Source organism: Clarias gariepinus, chromosome 23 (genome assembly GCF_024256425.1).
Source record: "Clarias gariepinus isolate MV-2021 ecotype Netherlands chromosome 23, CGAR_prim_01v2, whole genome shotgun sequence".
Classification (NCBI taxonomy): Eukaryota; Metazoa; Chordata; class Actinopteri; order Siluriformes; family Clariidae; genus Clarias; species Clarias gariepinus.
Genome location: NC_071122.1, coordinates 6,285,313 through 6,308,712, shown reverse-complemented (window position 1 = coordinate 6,308,712; position 23,400 = coordinate 6,285,313). Strand labels below are relative to the sequence as shown.

Genomic DNA, 23,400 nt, shown 5'->3' with positions numbered 1-23,400 from the left:
ATTGAAGGAGAGAAGAAAATGAAGAATAAATACATATCAGTATTTACGGTTTGAGCTCGACACGTTTATGAGCTCTGTCGCTTGCTGTCAATGGGCGCCTAAGAGAGAGAACACATTTTCGGCTTCAGTAGACACACAATACTTCAGACTGAAACGCAACTGCCCCCTACAGGTAGTGAAGGGCATTTTCACAGCTGGCTGCCGTGACAAGTTGTGGGATCCCTTTTCTCGAAACCTGCATTCTTAATGGCCACATCTGTATGTCGCAGGCTGCCACAAATCTGGACAGGTCCTACCCTAACGTGGGCCACCAGCAGTGCTGCTGAATGAAGAAGCGGGTCTGGGCTACAGGACAGCCTGGATCCATGGCCCCATTCCAAGACCTGTAATCGTGGACAAAGACAAAGGTGATTCGGGAAAACATTACTTGTACCGTGCTCCTGGGTCAACACCTGCTTGACTTTAGTCTCAGCGTCTAGTTCCACGGCCGCAATTAGACAGCGAGAGGGCAAGATAATGTTGCATGGAATCATGAGGGGAGAAGAACTGTTGTGAGAGAACATCTGGATTGATAAGACAGGACAAATTGGACCTAAAAAAAAGGAGTGCCCATCCAGCTTGACGGGCATTGAGCCTCTAGACAGTATGAAGATAATTGAAGTTCCTGTTATCGGTCCATACTAGGAATAGAAGCTCGGTCCCCTCCAGCCAGTGCCTCCACTCCTCCAGAGCTAACTTAATAGCTAGAAGTTTCCACGGTCACCTACATCGTAGTTTCTCTCGGCCGGGGATAGGCAGGAGTAGAATAAACAAAGATGCAGTTTGTCATCCTGTGCAAACCTTTGGTACAGGATCCCTCCATCAGTTTGTTATCCTGTGCTGTGTTGGAAGTGTCAACCTCTACCACAAACAGACAGGACGGGTTGGGAATGGTAAGAACGAAAGCTGAGGTGAATCTTCTCTTGAGGTTGGCAAAAGCTTTCTCCACCTCCTTGTTCCAAAAAAAAAAACGCATCTTGGAGAAAGTCAAAAAGGTTAGGGGGTGGCGACAGAACTGTATTCCCGAATGAAACAGCGGTAAAAGTTGGCAAAGTCCAGGAACAGTTGGTGGCTGGGGTTGGTCAGTTGAAGACCACCATTTGACGTACAGGTTGTTCTCTAGGAGTCATTGTAAACCTTGAAGAACGTGGTGACGTTAAGCCTTTAAATCATGAGAGAAAATCTAAATGTTCAAAAAGACGAACACAGAAGAGTTTAGGAAATCTCTGAGTGGGTCATTGATTAAGGCCTGGAAGATGGCAGGGGTGTTATTTAGTCCAAATGGGACCAGCAGGTATTTTTAATGCCCGGTCGGGGTGTTAAAAGCAGACTTTCACTTTTCACCCTTCCTAATTCGGACAAGATGGTATGCATTGGATAGATGCAACTTGATAAAGAGGGCAGAGAAGCATGGAGAACCTCAAAGGCAATAGCCATGTGTGGCAAGAGGTAACGATTCCTGACCTTTATCTCGTTACGCCCTAGATAATCACTACAGGGACTAAGGGACCTGTCCTTTTTATTGATGAAAATGAACCCTGCCAAGGGAGGATGGACAGATAATTCCAGCAGTGAGAGCCCCTGTTATGTACTTGTTCATGGCTTCTCATTCTTAGCATGTTAATGAGTAGAGCTGACCCTTTGGAGGAGAGGTACTCAGGTCTATGAGGTAGTCATATGACCGGTGAGGAGGGAGTGACAAGGCTCAAAGTTTGACATTTTAATGACTTTTTATTTTCATTGTCAAGGTTAAATATATCAGGACAAGGTTAGGATGATGCACACCACTGGAACACAGGGAGTAATTTTTTCTCCTGCATGTGTGTGTGTTTTATTAGGTGTCAAAAAATAGTAGTAAGCGTTGTGCCTGATCAAATTATTTGTAATGGTCAACCAGAGTCAAAGACGAAGGGACGAAGGCACCATGTGCTCCTGGATGTAAAGAAAATACGTAAAATAAGAACGCAGCTGAGAAAAAAAAGTGAATTTGAAAAGTGAAAAGTGTTAATGTTAACTTTTGTAACCATCATAAATAAAGAAAAATAACATCACAAATAAAGAAAACAACTGTAGCTACACAAAAGATCTTTAGATTGATACAAAAAGACAAAATAAAGTACACTTATGCAAATGTGCAAAATAATAATGGGTTTGAGATTTTTCCATAAACAGCTCATGATTGAAAGTATGGTGTCAGAGTAAATTGAACCTGCAGTAGTGTGTAAAGTTTGAAAAAAAGTTTGAATGAAAGTATTAATTACATTTGGCGTTCCATGTGTTAGTCCACTGGTTTTGTTGCAATCTGCATACTTGTATTCGAAATGAAACACCTACAGTAGATAATGTGTAGCATTGTCGTCATTTTGGGCGTGTTCCAAATCGGTAGGGAAGTACGAGAAAACGGGATTGAAACCTCTGCCCTCTTGTGGGTAGAGACGTGAAACCCGGATCAATTAATAGATTCTAATCCTTCTAAAACACTTACTGAACCAAGTCACTTGAGTCTGTAGGAATTCTTACTGTGTTTCCGCATGGTATTCCACTAGAGGCCACTAACCGAATCTTTAGATTTCACTGAATCCTTGGACTCATGAATCTCACACACGGAGTCCCTCGCATTGGACTGTTTCACTAGAAGAACCAAAGAGAAACTTTTTATTTAGTGCCACAATTAGTTCAAGACCAAGATTGGACATGATCGGGGCAATGCAGAGTTTTTAAAGAAGTAAAACAGATATCCATCACGGCTTCAGCTTGTTGGGTTTATAAAACAATTTCATACATAAGGTTGTGCTGCTGCCTTGTATTAGCGCATTGTATAGATGGATCAGCTCTGCTACAGAATGTTTTTTGAGTGCTTGCTTTGGACTGCTAAGTTATTTTGTTAGATCTAGCACATCACATTATAAACGATCAACGGCATGTTATATGTTATATGAAAGAGATAAGCCCCACCCACTTGTAATAAACCCCATCTAGATGCAAACTTTTCCATCCTGTGTCTTTTTAATGCAAAATGTCTCCCATATCGCTGGACCAATAGATCAAAGATCATAAATTATATGGCTAAACCATTAGTAAATAAATAAACCATGAACCACATCTGAATCGTAAAAAAGTACAGTGTTACTTGACCTGTTCAATAACTTTCCATTAATTACTTCATTTACAGTGGTGCCTTATACTGTATGCCCCTTCCGGATTTATTATTTTTTTTGCATATTTTTCACACTTAAATGATTGAAAACAAACAAATTTAAATTCTACACAAAGCTACACAGTTTTAAAATGATGGTTTCATTTGTTTGTGAAAAATAATCGCCCCTAAACCAAAAATACTTAAAATATCTCTATAGATTATGAATCTAGAATGTATGAGAGTTTCAATACTTACTGTACATCAAATTACTGTTTTTTTTTTCACAATCAACATTTCCTAAAGTTTTGTACCTCTGCCTCCAGTAAAAGGATTCCATATTAACATAAACACATAATCAGTTATATTGAACTAACACACAGCTGCCTTACACACAGTATGAGTACAAAAACAATGCCTGCTATCTGTTATCACCCAAATGAGGATGGGTTCCTGGTTGAGTCTGGTTCCTCTCAAGGTTTCGTTTTACTGTTATCTCAGGGAGTTTTATATAATAATAATAATAATAATAATAATAATAATATTTGAATGCTTTATTTATTATCATAATTTTTTAAAAATATTTTTCAATTCCACCCTTTTTTGGACTCTAAAGCAAATACTGTGCAAACCAAACAAGGGAAATATTACAGTTTTTGTACACAAAAACATGATTTATTTAGTAATTACACATCTTCACTGACAGTCCTAGTCATTCCAATCCATCCAACTTCCTAAACCAGTCTACTCCAACAGGTTTAGAGCAAATGATCATATTCTTATTTTTGATACCTGAGCCAAAGTATGTGCTGCATGGTGTGGGACATTTTTGAGGAGGCAGATTCGCCTCTGTGATGGGGAGGCCGTCCATGTGCAGATACGTATGCGGAGATGCGACTGGTCTGCACCGCCACCAGAGTACCAGCCACACCTACATCAGGGTAACACAAACAACATTAACCGTCCCTCACAGACTCATGTACAGCTCAGAATAACCCAGGTAGTTTATTCTAAAAAGGAACAATGTTAAAAAACATGAGATAAATTACTTTTAAAAACATATAATCATTAACACATTTACATTTTATACAGCTAAATATAGCAAGATGAAATGAGGTCTGTTTATACACCCATGGCTAAACATTCTACAGATTATTACAATCAGACCATGTGACAGAGGTGCACCCCGGAAAAGAAAGAAAGTCCCAGACAAAGTCCACGCACAAACAGTCAATGGATGCAAATGACCTTCATTGGTTTTCCCTGGCGCTGTGACAATGCTGTGATGCCTTCAGCACTCTGTCTGCCCTCTCATGCCAACGGTCACATTACAGCTGTACTGATATTCATGATATTACATGAGAGGGTGTGGTGCTGTTCAGCATAACAGCACTCCATCTCGTGTGATATTGTTAAATATATTATAGAATTTAAATAGTATAGCTGTATAGTATAATAGTACATCCCAAATTTCGGAAATACTGGGACGTTTTTTTTTTTATTTTAATAAAATGAAAATTTCGACCACAACCACAAACTCTTCAGCAGAAGAAAACTATATCAGGATGGCACCAAATTTCAACATCAAAACTCCAGAAACTCATAACCTCAATGCCCAGACAGCTTGGTGTAAAGGTTTTTGGGTAAAATACAAAAATAATTTAGATTGTATTTATTCTATACTCACCTTTGATTCTTTTTTTTTATTTTTTTTTATAAATATAGGCTTGTGAGGTTTCTGCGTTTGTTCATCAGGCCGCTCAGTCTTGCACGTCCGTGTCCCTATTACTAACCGTCCACAGGATGTAAAAGCACAGAGCCAGGAGGCCCGTGCCTAGTAAGTCACCAAGTGCAGTTAGGTAGGGAATGGAACAGTTATCAGGATCCATCCCTTTCTTCCACATCCACTGTACCATACAGTCTGCCAGATAAAGCAGGATCATCACCTGCAGGAAACACCACTATTAAAGAAATATACAAAAATCCCTTTATTTATATATATATATATATATATATATATATATATCTGTAATAGTACATTGTTATAATATTTTAATGCAGTATAATATAGTATTTTAAAAACTTAATGTAACAGAATATTATACAACAGTTAGTTTAATGTAGTATATTAAAGTATTATAGAATCTTCATGTAATATAACATTATATAACCGAGGAATCTGATTGGATGAGAGGCATTCCACAATTGGTGATAATAGAGAACAAAAGCAGTGGGTTAACTGTATAACATTTAGCTATTTGTATTCACACTACTGTAACTTACTAAGTTGATTACACCAACTGTCAGTCACCCACATGGATGACAGTATGTTTGTACGGTCCGAAGTACTGGAAAGAAGGAGCTGCCTTTCAAAACCCACATTCAAATTAGTCATGAAAGCACTATTAGCAAGAAAACACATCTGATGATAGACATTATGTCATCTTAAACAACACATTGTCTCCTTACTAAGTGCTTCTGACTCGTTCTGAATTGCATCTGAACCGCCCATGTTTTATTTATGTTAAAGTGAACTACTGGCTTCTAACACAAGGTTGGTTCAAAAATCTTTTTTGACTGCTGATTGAGGATAACATAACTGATTAAACAAACAAAACAAACAAACCATAACCTGTTGATAATGTATAGCTGTTGTAGAACAGTTGAATAAAACATTATCATACATAAGGTTGTGTTGTTGCCTTTCGTTAGGTGTAGAGCATAATTAAAGATGTTAAGACTTTAATTAATTTCAAGCAAACAAAACCAAAACAAAAGCTAGAATATGACAAAAACAACCAATACTTCAACTTTCGAAACAGTGATAGTGAAAACAATATACGAACAGATGAAATAGCAGATTAGATGCAAGACTACTCAAACAATAATCGGAGGTCGGTTTATACACCCATGGCTAAACATTCTACAGATGATTACAATCAGACCATGTGACAGAGGTGCACTCTGGAAAAGAAAGTCCACGCACAAAACAGTCAATGGACGCAAATGACCTTCAATGGTTTTCCGTGACGCTGTGACAATGCTGTGATGCCTTCAGCACTCTGTCTGCCCCCTCAGGTCAACGGTCACAATACAGCTGTGCTGATATTCATGATATTACATGAGAGGGTGTGGTGCTGTTCAGCATAACAGCACTCCATCTCGTGTGATATTGCTTTAATATATTATAGACAGACATGTTTTGAAAAGAACAGGAGATGCTACACCATGGTAAACATGCCCCTTCCCAACTATTTTGAGACCTGTAGCAGGCATAAAAATTGAAGTGAGCTCATTTAGTGTAGAAAAGGGAAAAATTTTCTTAGCTTAAACATTTGTTATCTATGTGCTATCGTAAATAAAATATTGGCTCATGTGATTTGAAAGTCTTTTAGTGTTCATTTTATTCAAATAATAAAAAAAAAAACCTCTCAACATTTCCCGGAATCGGGTTGTATTTTGTGTATTATAGTAATATGGTGTTAAAAAATAGTATCATAATACAATATTGTAGTATTTTAGTCTAGTAGAATAGTATAATCTTCAAATAATTTTGTGTAGCAGAACTGTATAGTATAATAGAATTTGTTGTAATATAAAATTATAGTATTATAGTGTAATAGTTTAAAATAATAGAATAGAATAATGTTATGGTAATTTAACATAATAGTAAAGTGGTATACTGAAATATACTGAAAACTGAAATTTATTACAGAAATCTGACCAACCTGTAATCAAAAATGATTTTCACACCACACTACCATGTATGACTGATGAATTACTACAGTATGTACCTGAAGTAAGGCAGCGGTCAGGTAGACAGTGATGAAGATCCAGGTGAGGCTGACGTGTCCAGGGCGCAATAAGTTGATGGTGTACAGGAAAACAAGATGACCGGGGGCCACCAGGAGGAAAAGCACTCGGGCTGAGCGAGAATTCACACCTGTGGAGAAAATAGAGAAGGGAACACTGTATATCATTTCACGGTTTCACACAGTGTCCACTCTTATGCATGCAGGCAGGTTGATTTAAGGGAAATACCTTAAGACCATTTCTAATTTAGACTTAATTTTTATCAGCAAAAATGTTTTAAAATAAAAAGAAGTAAAATATATAGCAAATGTTCCTTAATAAGTTCCTTTATATCAATCAAAATTTTCATCATTTAACAGTTGATTGGTCTTTCAGCGGCTCATGTTTCAGCAGGCCATCCGATTTGCACACACAACTTGGCACAGGTTTTTACTCCAGATGCCCTTCTTGACGCAACCCTTATCCTGTATTGGGACTAGCACTGCATCCAGTAGATGAGGTTTGGGCATTGGGAAAATAATGGCAGTTTTGTTAAGTATGCATTTTTCACTGACAATCCTAGTAATTTCAGTCCATCCCAAACTTCCTAACCATTTTTTATAGTCTGCTTCACCAGGTTTAGAGTGTCACATTCTTGTTTTTGTTACAGTACCTGAGCCGAAGAATGTCCTGCATGGTGTGGGACATTTCTGACGAGCCGGATCCGCCTCTGTGATGGGGCGCCCGTCCATGTGCAGATATGTGGAGATGCGACTGGCCTGCACCGCCACCAGATTACCAGCCACACCTACATCAGGGTAACACAAACAAAATTAACCTTTCCTTATGGTTTAATGTTCAGGTATAAATAACATACATTGTTTATTCTAAATAGAAACACTGTTAAAAACATAATAATTAATTTTAAAGAAACATTTACAGTCAAACCTTGCAAGCGTAATTCGTTTCCGAAGTGTGCTTGTATATCAAAGCACACATACTGTACATCAAAGCGAATAAGAAATAATGAAAACTTTGATGATTCGATATAAATATAATTAATACAAAATATTTAGGACGACTTTTACACACTCACACATATACATATACACACACACACACACACACACACACACTACTGGAATGACTCCTCTAAACACATTCATCGCCCGCACTGCTACAGCCTTTTTAACTTTTTTCTTCACGGGGTCCGTTGTTGCAGAACAGTTACTAAAGAACAGTCACTACACTTGGACACAAAATAAAAAAATGCTTTATGTGCATGCACACAAATGCAGGCACACACACTACCGGAATCACTCCTCTCAACATACTGATCTCGTGCACTGCTACAGCCTTTTTAACTATTTTCATACAGTAGCAGAGGGGCTGTGTAGGATGACTTTCACACACACATGTGTACAGTTACTAAAGAACAGTCACTACATTTGGATGCAAAATAAAAACAAAATTACGTGTACTGTACACACTCGTGATCACAATGTTATAGTAAACATAACATGTTATAGAGCATGGATGTTGACTATACGAGTAACGCACGTGCACTAAGACTGAGCATAGGAGACAATTACCCACAATCTCACAGCACAAGAAAGAAAAGAACCATTGGCTTAGTTGTGATCTTAGTTGTGAATTTTTTTTAAAGATTTTACTTGTCTTGCAAAACGCTCACAGACCAAGTTACTCGTAATCCAAGGTTCCACTATACATTTTAGAGAGCTACAGTACATATAGCAAGATAAAATGAGATTTAAAGGAGCTGCGGCTTTAAAACCGTGTTTATATGGCATGGTTTACAAGTTTGTATTAAAATACAAAAATACGTTTTAATTTAATTTTTTTTTATTCGATGCTCACCGTTGATGACCGGAGTAAACACTGCCATTCCAGCGTAGTTGGGATTAGACACAGTTTTATCCAGAATGAGGCCTCCAATACTGAAAATTCATTTAAAATTTAGAAACCTCAGATTGCTTGACAATAAAGCAAACAGGGGCATTATGTGCAAACATCTTTTTATTGTACCTGCTGATCGTCATGGCGATTATCACTGGCTTCCACCCTGAGTAGAGCATTTCTTGGGTGTAAGAGATACGCCGGGCAATCACGATCAGGATCGGTGTTAAGGTGGCAAAAAATGCACAGACTAGCGGATTGGCATACTTGTTGTACTCTATAAGAAGGAAAACAAAAACAGTGCAGGTTGTTTCAATACAATTCTATCAAAATACTGTGAAAAATAGCACCACAGATAATATGTACACAATCACAATACAGCATTAACCCCAAGCCAGATACCTGGTGAGACAAAACACAAAAAATGCTTCGGTAGAAATTCTTCTGGACCAATAAGTGCCGCCGGTTCAACCTTTTTATGGACACTGTTTACTTCTGAATGGTTTGGACTTTGAATTAAAATTTTTACCTACCATTTGTTAAAACATGCAATTACTCTTGCATGCATGAAGTTGCGTGCCTGACAATTTGCCAGAACTATTCCCAAACATGAACTGGTAATCTTTCACCCCCTTTTTTCAACATGAACACATGCTGCCACTAAATGCCACCTACATACCCGGAATCCTTCACTCACCCAGCTCCTGGTAGAGTCCTGTGCTGATGCTAGACAGCAGAGCCAGTGCAATCAAGTCCCCAAGGCTGGCAGCGATAGGTGTGGCCACGTTGTCGGGGTTGATGCCAACCTTTCTGGAGCCGATGATCACACCTATCATGATAAGACCTGTTTTGAAGGAAATATTGGCTGTAATGATTAAGATGTTCAAGCAAACCCAGGAAAGGCTTTAATCTGTACACAATGAGAAAAGGGCTTGCTTTTCCTCTGACCTAGCACCAGGGAAGCGATGAAGGCTGTAGCTACACTGCTCGCACAGAGCAGAACAGCATGATCTATATGACACCATTGGCCCTCTGAGATCCAGCCAAAAATGACTGCCGCAACAAAAGCTAGGGAGCCCACCACAGTGGCCTGAACCTGTAAGATTAAAATTTTTAATTATTTACAGAAAAAACACTATTCAAACATTGAGTGTATGTGTGTAGAGTAAGATAACATATAAACAAGGTCTGGTACCTGAATTAGTGCAAGGTTTCCCATGATCATTTTCCACATATCATTGGCTGTGTCCATCTGCCCCATATTAGCCTACAGGAACAGGACACAGGAAGCATATTTACAGCAGTTCTCATTACAGCATTAGGACAGAGGGCTTTCTTAAGTGGGGGCGAGAGGACTGGGAAGCTCAGGGTCTACAGTCTAATATTCAAAGTTTCAACTGTTACCCTTTCATCAGGTAACATTTAGAATTTAACATTAAAGGTTTTATAGGACTGTTATTGCTATGCTACACATTTTGTATTAATACATTATGTTTTATACTTTTTCAATTTACCTTTGGGTGATGAATAATTTTGATATTAATGTGTGAAGTTGATAGGATGTTGTCATTTATAAACAGTCTACATGTTTTAATAGAAAAAGTCATAACAGCATTCTTACGATATGATAACTGAATATCATAATTATTATTTAAACATGTTTTAGTCATGTGACTAATTAGAGATTATATTTGTTTTCTTTGAGTTTCACTCTGGTCCATTGTAGAGATAAGTTGTAATAAATGCTGGGCTTGAAGCTTGCATCTTAAAGCTATTTGAAAAGCAAGCCTCAAGATAAGATGGAGGATAAATCAAACTTCCTGAGAAAGCTTTGTCAGTTAGCTCAAAGAGCAATTCTTCAAGATCTTCAACCAGTAATGCAGCAGCAAGAGTTGTGGCTGAAGCGGCAAGAGTATGCACATTATTTGAAGAAAGAGAGCTGGCCATGAAAAAAAGAAAAGCAAGGTTAAAGGCACATTGGAGGCTACATTGGAAGCATTACAGACACAGGCTGAGGCCAAAAGTCTAGACGTTGCAGTAGAATATCAGTGGGTGGGTGAATATCACAGTGATTCCAAAAGCAGCTTAGTCACAACTTTGAGTTAGTAATGGCAGAAATAGATGAAGAAATCCTACCTTGTGTCTCAAGCTTTGCAATTCTCATAAAAATCTTACTAAAGAACACTTTAAAGGTTTCTCTGCATGGAGTGCACTTCTCCGAGTTATTGCACTGCTTATCCACATAGTTCGTTCATTCAAGTCAAGCTGAAGTACTAACCCAAATGAATGCAAATTCTGGCACCTATGTAAAAAGGCCAGGCTTTTCTTGGCCAAGTTTGTTACTCTCAAATCTCTACAGAAAAAAAAACATACAAAGATGAATTCAGTGCCTTAGCAGAACAGAAGAAGATCCCAAGATGCTGTGCGTTTAAGAAACAGTTTTTGCTGATCAAGCAGAGAAAAAATATGGAATCACTCAATTCTGAAAAAAAAAAAAAGTCTTGGTTTACGAGTACTAAGTATCATGAATCACGCATGCGCTTCTTGCATTGACGCCAAGCGTCATGTGATCAGGATTTACGGTTTTTCTCTCTCTTGTGCTTGCGGAATTGTGGGTAATCGTCTCCCCTGCTGGTCTAGTGTGCGTCTCCTACTGGTATAATCAACATTCATGCATGCGTGTACTGTTTACTGTAACACTGTGACCGCGTGTGTTCTTGTAAAACATAGTTTATTTTGTGTCTGTATGCATGTGTGTACAGCGCGCATGAATAAAACAAAAGCAAGTCTCATTAGAGGTTAAAGATCCATTTCCTCTCTCTGTATCAGCCTGCTCTGTATCAGGCCTGGGAACAGACCCCTCCTACTTTCGCTGTGACAGACACACACACAAGCTCTGTCACCAAAACAAATTCCTTGTACGTGCAAACATACTTGGCAAAAAATCTCTCTTTAATTCTGATTCTGATATCATCAATGATTGTGGATTTTTTTTTCTTCAGATGGTCATCTTTATACATTTCATTAGAAAAGCACCAAACAAAAGTTCTAGCATCGTCACAATGCAGATTCGTGTTTTCACTAAACATCACTTTCATCCAGTCATTCATAGTCTATCATTGCAATACTTAAGCTCACTGTAACCTTGTTTTTTTCTGTTCAGGTGTTAACGATGCTTTTCATTTGGCTTTTCTGTATGTAAATCCCATTTATGTCTTACAGTTTGGTCACAGACATTGACTCCAATTACCAACTATATTTTCCTCAATTGTTTTTTAGTGCATTTTCTATTTTCAAGGCATATTGCTTCCATAGTGCATACTGTTTTCTATCTTGACGCTTTGATGTCTTCTTTTGTCCACCACTATGCTTCCTTTTTTATAACCATTCCCTTTGATTTGTATTTGGTCCAGATTTTAGAGAGAGTTGACTTTTGAGAGTTGTCAATTTTTTTGCGATTTTCCATATTTATTTACTTTCTTGAAGATTTTTATAATCCCCTACACATAGCCATGCTTTATGTGAATCAGCTCAGTGCAACAGCTCAACAAGGTGTGCAAGCACTCTTTATTAACTGCAGAGTAATTAGCAGATGTAATCTAATGCAGGCATTAGTTTTAGAAGTACATTGGGATTCCATAATATTTTCTTCAGAATTACTGTAAGTGATTCTATTTTTTGCCTCTGCTTGATCTGCAAAAACAAATTGAGTACAATTCTCTCACTTTTTTATTCTTTAAGTGTTTCTTAAAGCCAGAAAATAAGAAAATAGTTTATGATTAATTCTTTTTCTACACAATTAAACAATTGAATTTACAATTTCCAAGAGTGGTGATTCCATGTTTTGCCCGGTGTAGTAGCTGTTTATGACATCGATTTCAAGTCAAGTCAAATCAAGTCAAATGGGCTTTAATTGTCATTTCAACTATATACAGTTTAGTACACGAGGAAACAAAACAATGTTCCTTCAGGACCAAGGTGCTACATACGACATAAAGTTACAATATAAATTAACAAAAACTGACTAGCTAACTAAGAAATCTAATTAGCTGGCTAGCTGAGACAACCAGAGACAATCTAATTAGCTGGCTAGCTGAGACAACTCTTGCTAATGAGACCCACTACGGTCGTGTCATCAGCAAACTTGATAATATGATTGGAGCTGTTTCGCTACACAAGCATAAGTCAGCACGTAAACAGCAGGGGACTGAGCACAAAGCCCTGGGGGGCGGGGGCCCAGTGCTCAGTGTGGTGGTGCTAGAGGTATAGTTCCCAATCCACACTGCCTGAGGTCTTTCGGTCAGAGGGAGGTTCAGGCCCAATAGACTTAGCTTACTGATCAGGTGCTGGGGAATGACTGTATTTAATGCTTGAGAAGGGGTGGTCTTCCTCACTATCACATCGTTCTGCTTGTCAAACCGTGCGTAGAAGCTGTTCAGCGCATCTGGAAGGGAGCTGTCACTGTCACAGATTCTCTGGGCATGTGTGCGCTGCGCCTCTCTGATGGACCGGGACAATTTGGCCCTTGCTGTTCTTAGGGCTACTTGTCCCCTGCTCTGAAGGCAGAGTCTCGGGTCCTCAGAAGTGTACGCACCTCTGCAGTAATCAGCCAAATATCCAGCCAAATCCTTAAAACTAACAATAGACTATGGCACTCTTTTGAGAGGGGGTTGGGAGGTGTTAATCGTTGGCTACTTGTCCGTCAGAGCCTGCCTGATTCATATATCATCAAGGAAATCTTTTATCCAATATTTATTTATTCTCTACAAGGGCACCAGCTGCACAGACCAAACTGTTATCTTCTTGTACTGTTATAAAAATTTACATAACAGACAAACAAAATACACCTTTTTTTCTCAGAGGTAAACGGAAAAGTGAAGTTTGAAGTGTCACTATGCAGATGTTACTGTACACCCTGTGTAGTTACCGAAATCTTTGGTTTAGTTTTCATTGAGTGGCCACTCATCACTTTCACATTCCCCTCGCTTTAACCGCGTTAAAAGTAGGTGACACTGGCGCGGCGCTTCTAGTGTTAAACCACAAATAAGATATTGATTAGCGTTAATACACACTTGAACAAGCACACTTTTGGGTACATATCAGCCATGTGTCAAAAATCCAGCTAGATAGATAGAGAATACTTTATTAATCACAGGCAAAACTGTAAGTGAAGAATCATCAGACTTCTACTTCTGCTTTTGCTGTGATCTTTAAAAAAATAATGTCATAAAGTAGTAATAGCTAGTTTTCTTAAATTAAACATTTCAGCTGGCTGGATGGCAGATAATATGAAATGCCTGGAATATCTTATTAACATAAAGCTACTCAGAAAATCTTTCTTTTGCTGCAGTGGCTGAAAAATGCGTTGTGGTGGATTTAACACTCAAACACTCAAACAGCACAGTCTGGGCCTATAGTCTATCAAAGAGCTGTCTCTAGGACATTTCTGGCAAGCTTACCTTAACAGTACATGTTAAGTATAGAGCTATAAAAAAGCATGATGTTATTAAATTAAGAAATATACTGATCAGCCATAATAATAAGCAAAATCACTGACAAGTGAAGTCAACAACACCGATCATCTTATTACAATGAAACATGTCATGGAACAGCATATATTGGGCAGCATTATTTAACAGTCTGTTTTCAAAGTGTTGGAAGTGGGAAAATTGTGCAAGAATCAGGATCGAAGTGACTTCAAAAGGATAGAGGACTGGGTCAAAGCAACTCCAAAACAGCAGGTCTTGTGGGGTGTTGCCAGTTTTCACTGGTTAGGACCTACCAAAAGTGCTCCAAGGAAGGACCTCCGCTAAACTGGAACCTGGGTCACGGGCTCCCAAGTGTCAATGATTCACTTGGAGAGTGAAGGCTAATCTATCTGGTCCGATCCCACAGAATAGATACTGTAGCACAAAGTGCTGAAAAAGTAAATGCTGGCTAGCTCTGATAGAAAGAAGTCAGAATGCACGATGCATCGCAGTTTGTTGTGTATAGGGAGGTGTAACTACAGATTGGTCAGGGTGCCTATGCAGACCCGTGTCCATCTCCAAAAGCTCCTACAATGGTTATGTGAGCATCTAAATTGAAACAAGGAGCAATGGAAGATGCCCTGGTCTGATGAATCATGTTTTCATTTACATTATGTAGAGTACATGTGCATTGAGTACCAAGGGAAAAGATGGCACAAATTTGCACTATGAGAAGAAGTTGAGGAAAATGTTCCTTACTTTTCTCTGGCAATGTCCCGCTGGGAAACCTTGGGTTTTAGAATTCATGAGGATGTTAGTCTGACACCTAGAGTGGATATAAAAAGTCTACAAACCCCTGTTAAAATGTCAGGTTTTTATTATTTAAAACCTTTTTATTATTTAATAACCAGCATTATTTTTTGGATTTGGACATATGCTTTGGGTTGTTGTCATGCTCAGAGATGAAGTCCATTTTTTTTCTACATCTTTCTAGCAGTCTGAAGATTTTGAAATTGACTAGTATTTTAAACTGTTTATAATTCCAGTTCCAGCTGAAAAAAAAAAAAAAACATCCCAAAGCATGATGCTGCCACCACCATGATTCACTGTAGGCATTATGTTCTTTTGGTGATGTGCCTTTTTTGAACTATGGCCAAAAAGTTACACCTTTGTTTCATTAGACCATAACACATTTTCTCACATGCTTTTTTTTAAATTGCATTTTTGCTAAATCTATCTGGGTTTGGATGTTTTTCTTCACAGACATATGAAGAATATGGGCAACTGTTGTCACATGTACTACACAGCCATTACTCGCCAGTACTTCTGTAGGCCTCTTGGCAGCATCCCTGACCCGTTTATTCCTTTTGTTATTTTTCATTAATTTCGGAGGGATTATATTATTTATATTTACAGGTTATAAGTCACATTAAAGATGTAAAAGGCTCTAAAATTATTATCTTGGTCTAATTTTATTATCACAAACACCTGGTATTTTTATCAGGGCTGTGTAGACTTTTTATTTCCACTGTAAACAATGTTACAGTACATATCAAGTACACCTCTTCATGGAAAAGGTATTCCCTGATGGTAGAGGATTTCTTTCAGCAGGTTAATTCACCTGACACTGCAAACATTTAACAGGAATGGATTGAGGAACATGACAAAAAGTTCAAAAGTGTTGACTTAGCCTTCAAATTCTCCAGATCTCAATCAAATGGCATGTGCTAGACAAACAAGTCCACTAATGTGCTGCTAATGTCTTGGGGCTGATATTACAGCACACCTTTAGGTCTTGTGGAGTCCATGAAAAAACCAGAGCTGTTTTAATGGCACAAGAGTGACCTACCTAATATTAAGCAGGTGGGGTTTTAGTGGTCTGGCTGATGTAAATTGTGGCATAAGAGGAATAAAACTTAAAAAATATAAAGGTTTTGTTATACTGTACCATGACAGTACCCTGTCATTGATTATTTTCTTTCAAAAGCCTAACCCTCTCATCGTTTATTAAACACTGGTTCACTCACAGCGGTAGACAGTCTGGATGCCAGTGTCATCTCCAGGTTTCCCTTCAGACCCAGAAGAGCAGGCACCAGGATAAAGACCTCGTTCACCTCTGAGAACACCTTCCAGTGCTGGAGGGAGACACAAAGAAAATAAAACAATCCCTAAGTGCATTTTAGCATGATGGGTTCTTTGAACATGCGAGTTTAGTGGGTTCTTCATGACCTTCAGTTACAACAGAATTGATTTACTGGTGTAACTTGATATAACCCTCTCTCCCTGTCTCTCTCACTTTGTTGGACACAGTGCTGGGCAAAGCTGCGGTGCTTATGAGGCCATACACAGCTCCAGTTATTGGCACGCTTGGTAAAGATTGGTCATGAAAAATATTTTCGTCAATTAGTTTAATCTCACTCAGAGAATGTGAGAGGTCTAACTTTCAAATTAAATATAATGGCAGAGGTAGATTTTCCAAAATATTGAAATATTAATCCTAACCCTTTAATATTCTCTATTTAAGACAGTGGTGATATAAATTATAACTATACACACTTCATACAGGACATTTTTCCTTGTAAAAACGTATTTTTAAAAAAGAGATACGTTTTCTTCCATTTTTCTACGTTTGCACTCTATAGCGGTGCTTCCTGTTCCTTTACTTTCTCATCCACACCCCACATAACTTCTGCTGATCCAGATTCCAGTTACATCATCGGCCAAAGGTAGCTGTAGAGTCATCACTGATCACATCCATTTAAACAGCTTTTATCCTAAAAAAAATAGTAACTTAACTTAATGAAGATAGTGCTTCAATAGAGAAAGTGCTTATCTTTAGAGCTCATCTCACTGGCACACTACAACTACAGCCCTGACTTTGAACAACTTGATTGATCACCTGAGCTCTAAGAGAAGAGAAAGTGCTTAGCTATGCAGGCTAAAACACAACCCTTGAGAATTGACTAGCGCAATTCTGTTTAACAATGTAGCAAAAATTGTACAAAAGGGTTTTCTGCATGAGCAGCTGCTCATTTACTGGCAGTGAAGGGGCCACTTTGGAGAAAAAGGTCTAAATGAATTGAAAATTGGCCGTTTGCCACATTGGTTTCGGGTTCCTTGCTGAAAACCCCTTTCTTCTTCTCTTCTCTCTGCTCCTCTCCTGTCCTCTCTGGCTCACTTGCCTTCTGAGCTATATGATGATGTCTCTCAGGGAACAGCACTGCCTCAGCCAACGCACCCTCAAAGCTTTAAACTTTTAGCAAGGTTTAGGTTTAGCAAGGCTCAGATTGTACGTTCTCTAAAGTTCCAATCTATATACTTCAGTCACAGAGGAATTCAGTGACATCACTAGCAGAGAAGTTACTAGCGTCATGTTGTCACTGTACAGTGCTGATCTCCATGACTCATCAAGCGAAAAAGTAGTAAAAAAATAAAGATTTCTTGTAACTTATTTTTATGATTATTACTGTAATTAAGCTTTCTCATGGTTTTCGAGGTCAAACTGGGACGGCGATAAAATTTCTGATAAATGAAGGCGATTGACATTTACCTAAGACTGCAAGCACACTATACTGATGAGACTCTTAGTCGCAGTAAAACACTGGAAAAGTGCAAGTGTTTTGAAGACGGCTGAATGTCGTAAATGACGATTCTGGCCAAGGTGGCTCGCGGTTCACTGCAGTCATTCCCGTAAAAACATTCACTGAACGGACAATCCACGAATAAGTTGTTACCAACTTGTGCAAGATCTGTCTGTGGGAACTGTACACACAATAATTTGCCAACACAATCGGCAATTGCATAAGATTCTGCAAGGCCAGTGTTTCAGACGTGAAGCCATGATAGTATCCAAGCACGCGTGAAACACTGGCATAATTCCATTAGCGTAGCAGGGGATTATATAAAGACATAACTGTATTCTGTTTTTCTATACAATCAAAAGTCCCGCTTTGACTTTATGAATTTATTTTGGTTTTATTTTCTTTATTCTGTCACTGATTTAATTTGTTGCAATTTGAATCATTTATATTATTAATAATCATTATGTCTGACTAGATTGATTTTTCTTGATCACTTTTTTAACGACTTCACTTCACTTTCTGATAACCGACCATGGTACAGGAAATCAGGGACACATTCTTTCCTTTTGGTTTGGTTTAGACAGCAAAAACAAGATTACGGCTAAAAACAACACAACAGAAAATAACAAAGCCTAATCCCTGTTAATAAGAAAAAAATGAATGCCTAGACTGAAAGCTTCTCCCCTTATGCTTTGGTTTTGATTTATTCTGTCTTGACCAAACCACCAGTTACTTTCCAAACAATGTTTCTAGACAAAGCCGCTCAAAGATAACAGAAATATTGGTTCTAAACATCACTATAATCGTGCTTGCAAATCTGAATAGAGAATCCAACGTTTTTACAGATTGTATGGTGAATTCTGACTCATATATACTGTATATCATGATGGAGACTTGTAGCATTGCTGAGTGAGCATCAGTCTACACTCTCTCACAATTAAAATGGCTTTTTATATGACTGACAATCTTGAGCCCTTCATATTTAGTCAGAACAGATAACTTTTTTTTGATGCATTTATGACTTATTATTATAAATTTGCTTTCAGATTCAGTCCCTGAACTAATATAAAGAAATATATGAAAGTGAGAGAAATCCCCAGCAGCACTTCATTTTAAGCTATTTTATCAGATTTCTATTAACTATTAAAATTTGGGCTAGATTAAAGGATTACACTTCTTTTCAAAATCCAATTATGTCTGCTATATATCTTATGTAAGACACATAGTTCCAGTGTAAAGCCTTTTCAAAATATTTTATGTGTTAAAAAATATAATAAATGAATAAATAAATATATTGAATGGGCATTGATTTTGGTATCCTATATTCTACCATATGTTCCCCAGGGGCCCCCACACGAGATTTTGCTGCATAGCTCATTCACACTTTTATGTAGGCACACAAAACTCACTACACATTTACTGTAGATCTCATTGAGCCGAATAACTGTCGCACTGCATGTCATGGATTCAACTCAACAGGAGGCCGGTTATTTTGGGTCGTTCGCAAAAAATGTACCCGATGGATTTTGATATACTCCTCCTAAGGAATTTATACGATCGCCACTAAACCGGGCCGATGTGATTTAAAAACATTGAGGACTTGATATCTTAAACAAAAAATGATTCATAACTTTCTGTGTGGCATTATATTGAGTGACATTATATTCAGTGACATCACATTGAGTAACATCATGGTGTGATGCTTTTTTCCAGCATCTGCGGCCTATTGTACACATGTACACATCACAAATGTTAACCCTCACACACACAAAACAGCTCACGCGCACACATCACACACATGCACACACACATACACACACATTACAAATGTTAACACACACACACACCTCTCACGACGCACACGCGCACACAAACACACTTCTATCACAATGTTAACACTCACACAGACGTGCACATACACAAACACACTAACCCTCGCACACACACACTAACCCACACACGCACGCACAGACACATGCCTTCAACAAATATTTAGGGCCCAAACTGACATTAGCCCTGTATAGTGTGTGATGTGTGCAACCGGGTGGCGAAGGCTTTTTCGAGGTCTTAACACACTCAAATAACACATACTGTAGGTTGTGTGGTGCCCCTGGGGTGGTGATGGCACAGGGTGCTTGGGCCCCTCATCGTTGCTTGCAACTACTGTATATGTACATTTATAGTTTTTATTTGCTTTATTCTAACACTAACTTTCTTTGTAGATTTTTTATTTATAATTATTTATTATTTCTGTTTTTTTTGTTTTTTTTTTACACCTTTTTATTAGATTCTGTTGTTTTTTTTTTTATTCCTGATTTGTTTTTTCTCAACTCCCGTGATGGAAAATTGTAATTATGCCTTCCTGTGTGTGTGAAATGAGTTTTGTTTTAGGTTTGACCTTGGGAGTGTGTGTGTAAGTGTGTGTGTGTGTTCTGCCTGGGAGATATTCTCCACCATATAAAAAGCACCTGTAAAAAGAGATGAGTCTTTTCGGCTTTAACTGTCAAGTAGACCTGTCGCAACAGTTTGCTTTATATAAAACTTTTGTTCTTACACAAAGTGCACACTGATGACTGATCACATTAATAAATACAATTTCAACCACACTCCCCACAGTGTAAAAACTGAGTCAAATAATAGTCATTATTTTCTTTTGAATATGGATGGAATGTTTTTTTTTCTTCTTTTTTTTGTTGTTTTCTTTAAACCGGAAAGTGCCCAATTGCTATATGAGTTATAAGTGCATTTAAAACCACTCCAGGCAAAAATTATGTTATAGTAATGCAAGTAATTTTTTAGGACTTATACTTTGTCCCATTTTTTCCTCTAATAAATAAAATAATTTAAATGTATTTAAGTTGCAAGTATTTAGTAAAAGTTAACATCTAAAAATATTTATATATACACTATAATATATGTACAGTATATAAGTTTTAATCGTGCTTTAGGTCATGTCCTTGTTTAATTTAAAGATGGACATTTTGCCATTTCGTACACTATTTGACTGAAGCTACATTTGGGAATGTGACTGAAATTGCAAAAACCGGTTAATTAAAAATCAATTGTCCTAATTTGATGAAAGAAACAGGTTACTTTGATAACTGGTTCACATATCCATTTCCCCAGGTTTTAAGTGTCTGCATGAACGTCATCAACTTACAGTAACTGAGGATTAATTAAGAATGATACGGCATTATGTACTTAATAACTACACAAATCATTTTTTTCGCGCCTGCATTTAGACTTGAAATAGAACAACATTAACATGGAAGGTTGGAATTTAAATATTTGCAATATAACTTTTGACAAAAACATCCCATCATCAAGGAAATTCCTGATGGCTCAAACATACACAACGTTAACACGTCTTGCTTTTGTAGACATTCTAGACATAAAGGTTTCTGCTAGCAGTTGTTCTGCAAGCTTCTTTGACCATTTATTATATATAACAGCAACATATTACAATACCACACTGTTATTATTACATTCCTAACTAGTAGTAAGTCTGTAAGTAGTAGTAGTAGTAGTAGTAGCATGTAGCTGTCTGTGGATGAACCATCAAGTAATGATTTTACTGACAGATTATAAATTACACAGTTCTTAAAGAATTCTCAATATACCCTGGCGAACTTTCTACTAGAAAGCGAGTGAAACATGACAATGTAAAAAATATATATATATATATATATATATATATATATATATATATATATATATACAGTATATATATATATATATATATATATATATTTTTTTTTTTTTTTTTTTTTTTTTTTTTGTATGGTTGGTATCCCTAAATTGGGATGTTATTAGTACTAAATGAGTATTTTTCGTGTAGCAGTATTGCCAATATTTCTTCCTTTTTTATTTATGTTATTTATTAGCTCTTTTGATACATCCTATGGTATTATAGATACAGTCTGAATGTGTCAAAGGTATACACTAGTAAGACATGGCGACTAATTTCAGCTCAGAAAATTTTCGACCAAAATGTCTTTCTACAGCGTGTTCAAAAATAGACTCATATTTAAGTTTATTAGCAAAAAAATCCAGTTATGGAGCCTTGTTCTTTTTTATTTAGAAAGCAAACAAAAAAAACAGGGAGTATATGATAATATTAGTAGTGCCCAAATCATATTTAAATAATGTTAGATTTACAGTAAACCAGTGTATTAGCCATTGTGGGGATACAAGTACATCAAGGAGCAACATGTTTGGATCAGCATACCCAAAGGTTTTTTGTGGCCTGTAATATAATCACTTTGACTCCAAATATTTGTTTATGGGACCAAAGGGGTAGCAAAGATGAAGACTTTACTTGGGGAACTCTCAAGACCAATATCTCAAGAAAATAGCACATTCATGCTATACAGCAAGACTAATTAGTATTGGAATGGAAAGTTATGGTGTTAGTAGTCTGATGGGAAGACTTTCATTTTAAGTGTTATTAACAAACAGGGGACGAGCGAGATAATTCTAATCAACACAATCTTACCTGGACAATGTCGAGGACCATACCAGCGGCCACTGTTCCAAACCCAGCCAGCAGGAATGGGAACACAACCTGCAGTCCTATAGAAAAGGACGTCTCCTTTAGAGGAACTGGTGGCACAGGGCTTTGGTCCGTGCTAATGTCATTGTTCTCATTGCTTTGGCTGCCGTTCTCCTGCAAAGTGTCATCCTCCCTCTGACCCCTGGCATTGGCATGACAATCCATCACCACCATTTCCGTCTGCTCGTTCTCCGGCTCAGGATGCTCTGACAGAGGCGTCACCTCTGTGAGCTTGTACTTGTCGCCACTTGGCCGCCTCTGCTCGGTCTCTGTGGCCAGGATGATAGGGTGAACCAGGCCATTCAAAGATATGAAGTCCTTCTTTACCTCTATGATTTCTGTCCCCGTGGACATATTGGGCAGTTTGCCTTGCTCTTTCGACCAGAGGGCCATGCAGAAGCCTTAAAGTTGTGAGTCGTATTAAAAGATACTGTATGAGGAACACCTATTAATCGGTGCTTCACTTGATCCACAGTGTCATTCTATCCCATCCAAGATGTGGCTCCTTGGCTCATCAGTTTATAATTTTTGTGTTCTACAGGTTGAGTAAAAGAAGCAGGTGCTTTCCCCCTCTCCAGGGTTGGCATAAGATCCTGCCTGCACTTTTGTAGCATACAAACTATGTTCCCCATTCACCGCAACAGTTTTTTTAGGCTGATAAGAACCGATAAGAATTGATGGGAACCTAAAATAAATTTGTTGCAATATTTAAGCCAGGTGGAGATCTGAACAGAGAGGAACTGTTCCTCGTTCCTCTTCTCTTTCGATGGGAAAAAAGGCACTTACTTGGCAAGACTGTCCCGAGCAGCTCTGGACAGTTGTACTGGCTCACTTTACACCATGTGTATCCTGAAATTTATTTAAAGGTCTCCAGAGCTGGAGAATTGTGCTACAAAGCTCAGAAAAATGTCAGTA

The 23,400-nt window shown here is 37.9% G+C and overlaps 1 protein-coding gene across 1 annotated transcript; it reads right to left on the bottom strand.

Annotated features, from left to right (window-relative positions):
* Positions 1-4,896: 4,896 nt before the first annotated feature.
* On the bottom strand, positions 4,897-23,187 carry LOC128511329 (solute carrier family 41 member 1-like). Its single transcript, XM_053484132.1, has 10 exons — positions 22,429-23,187; positions 16,380-16,487; positions 10,080-10,151; positions 9,833-9,980; positions 9,582-9,728; positions 9,014-9,161; positions 8,846-8,925; positions 7,641-7,775; positions 6,970-7,118; positions 4,897-5,121 (listed from the first exon to the last, which is right to left on the bottom strand). The coding sequence occupies exons 1-10, from the start codon at positions 22,876-22,878 to the stop codon at positions 4,936-4,938; spliced, it is 1,623 nt and encodes a 540-aa protein (XP_053340107.1). The 5' UTR covers positions 22,879-23,187; the 3' UTR covers positions 4,897-4,935.
* Positions 23,188-23,400: the final 213 nt, after the last annotated feature.

Coding starts and splice junctions, on each gene's coding strand:
- LOC128511329 (XM_053484132.1), bottom strand. CDS start 22,878: ATGGCCCTCTGGTCGAAAGAGCAAGGCAAACTGCCCAATATGTCCACG. Junction 10,152..16,379: donor CATCCAGACTGTCTACCGCT/GTGAGTGAACCA, acceptor CTGTTCCTGTAG/GCTAATATGGGGCAGATGGA. Junction 7,776..8,845: donor GTTTACTCCGGTCATCAACG/GTGAGCATCGAA, acceptor ACCCTGATGTAG/GTGTGGCTGGTAATCTGGTG.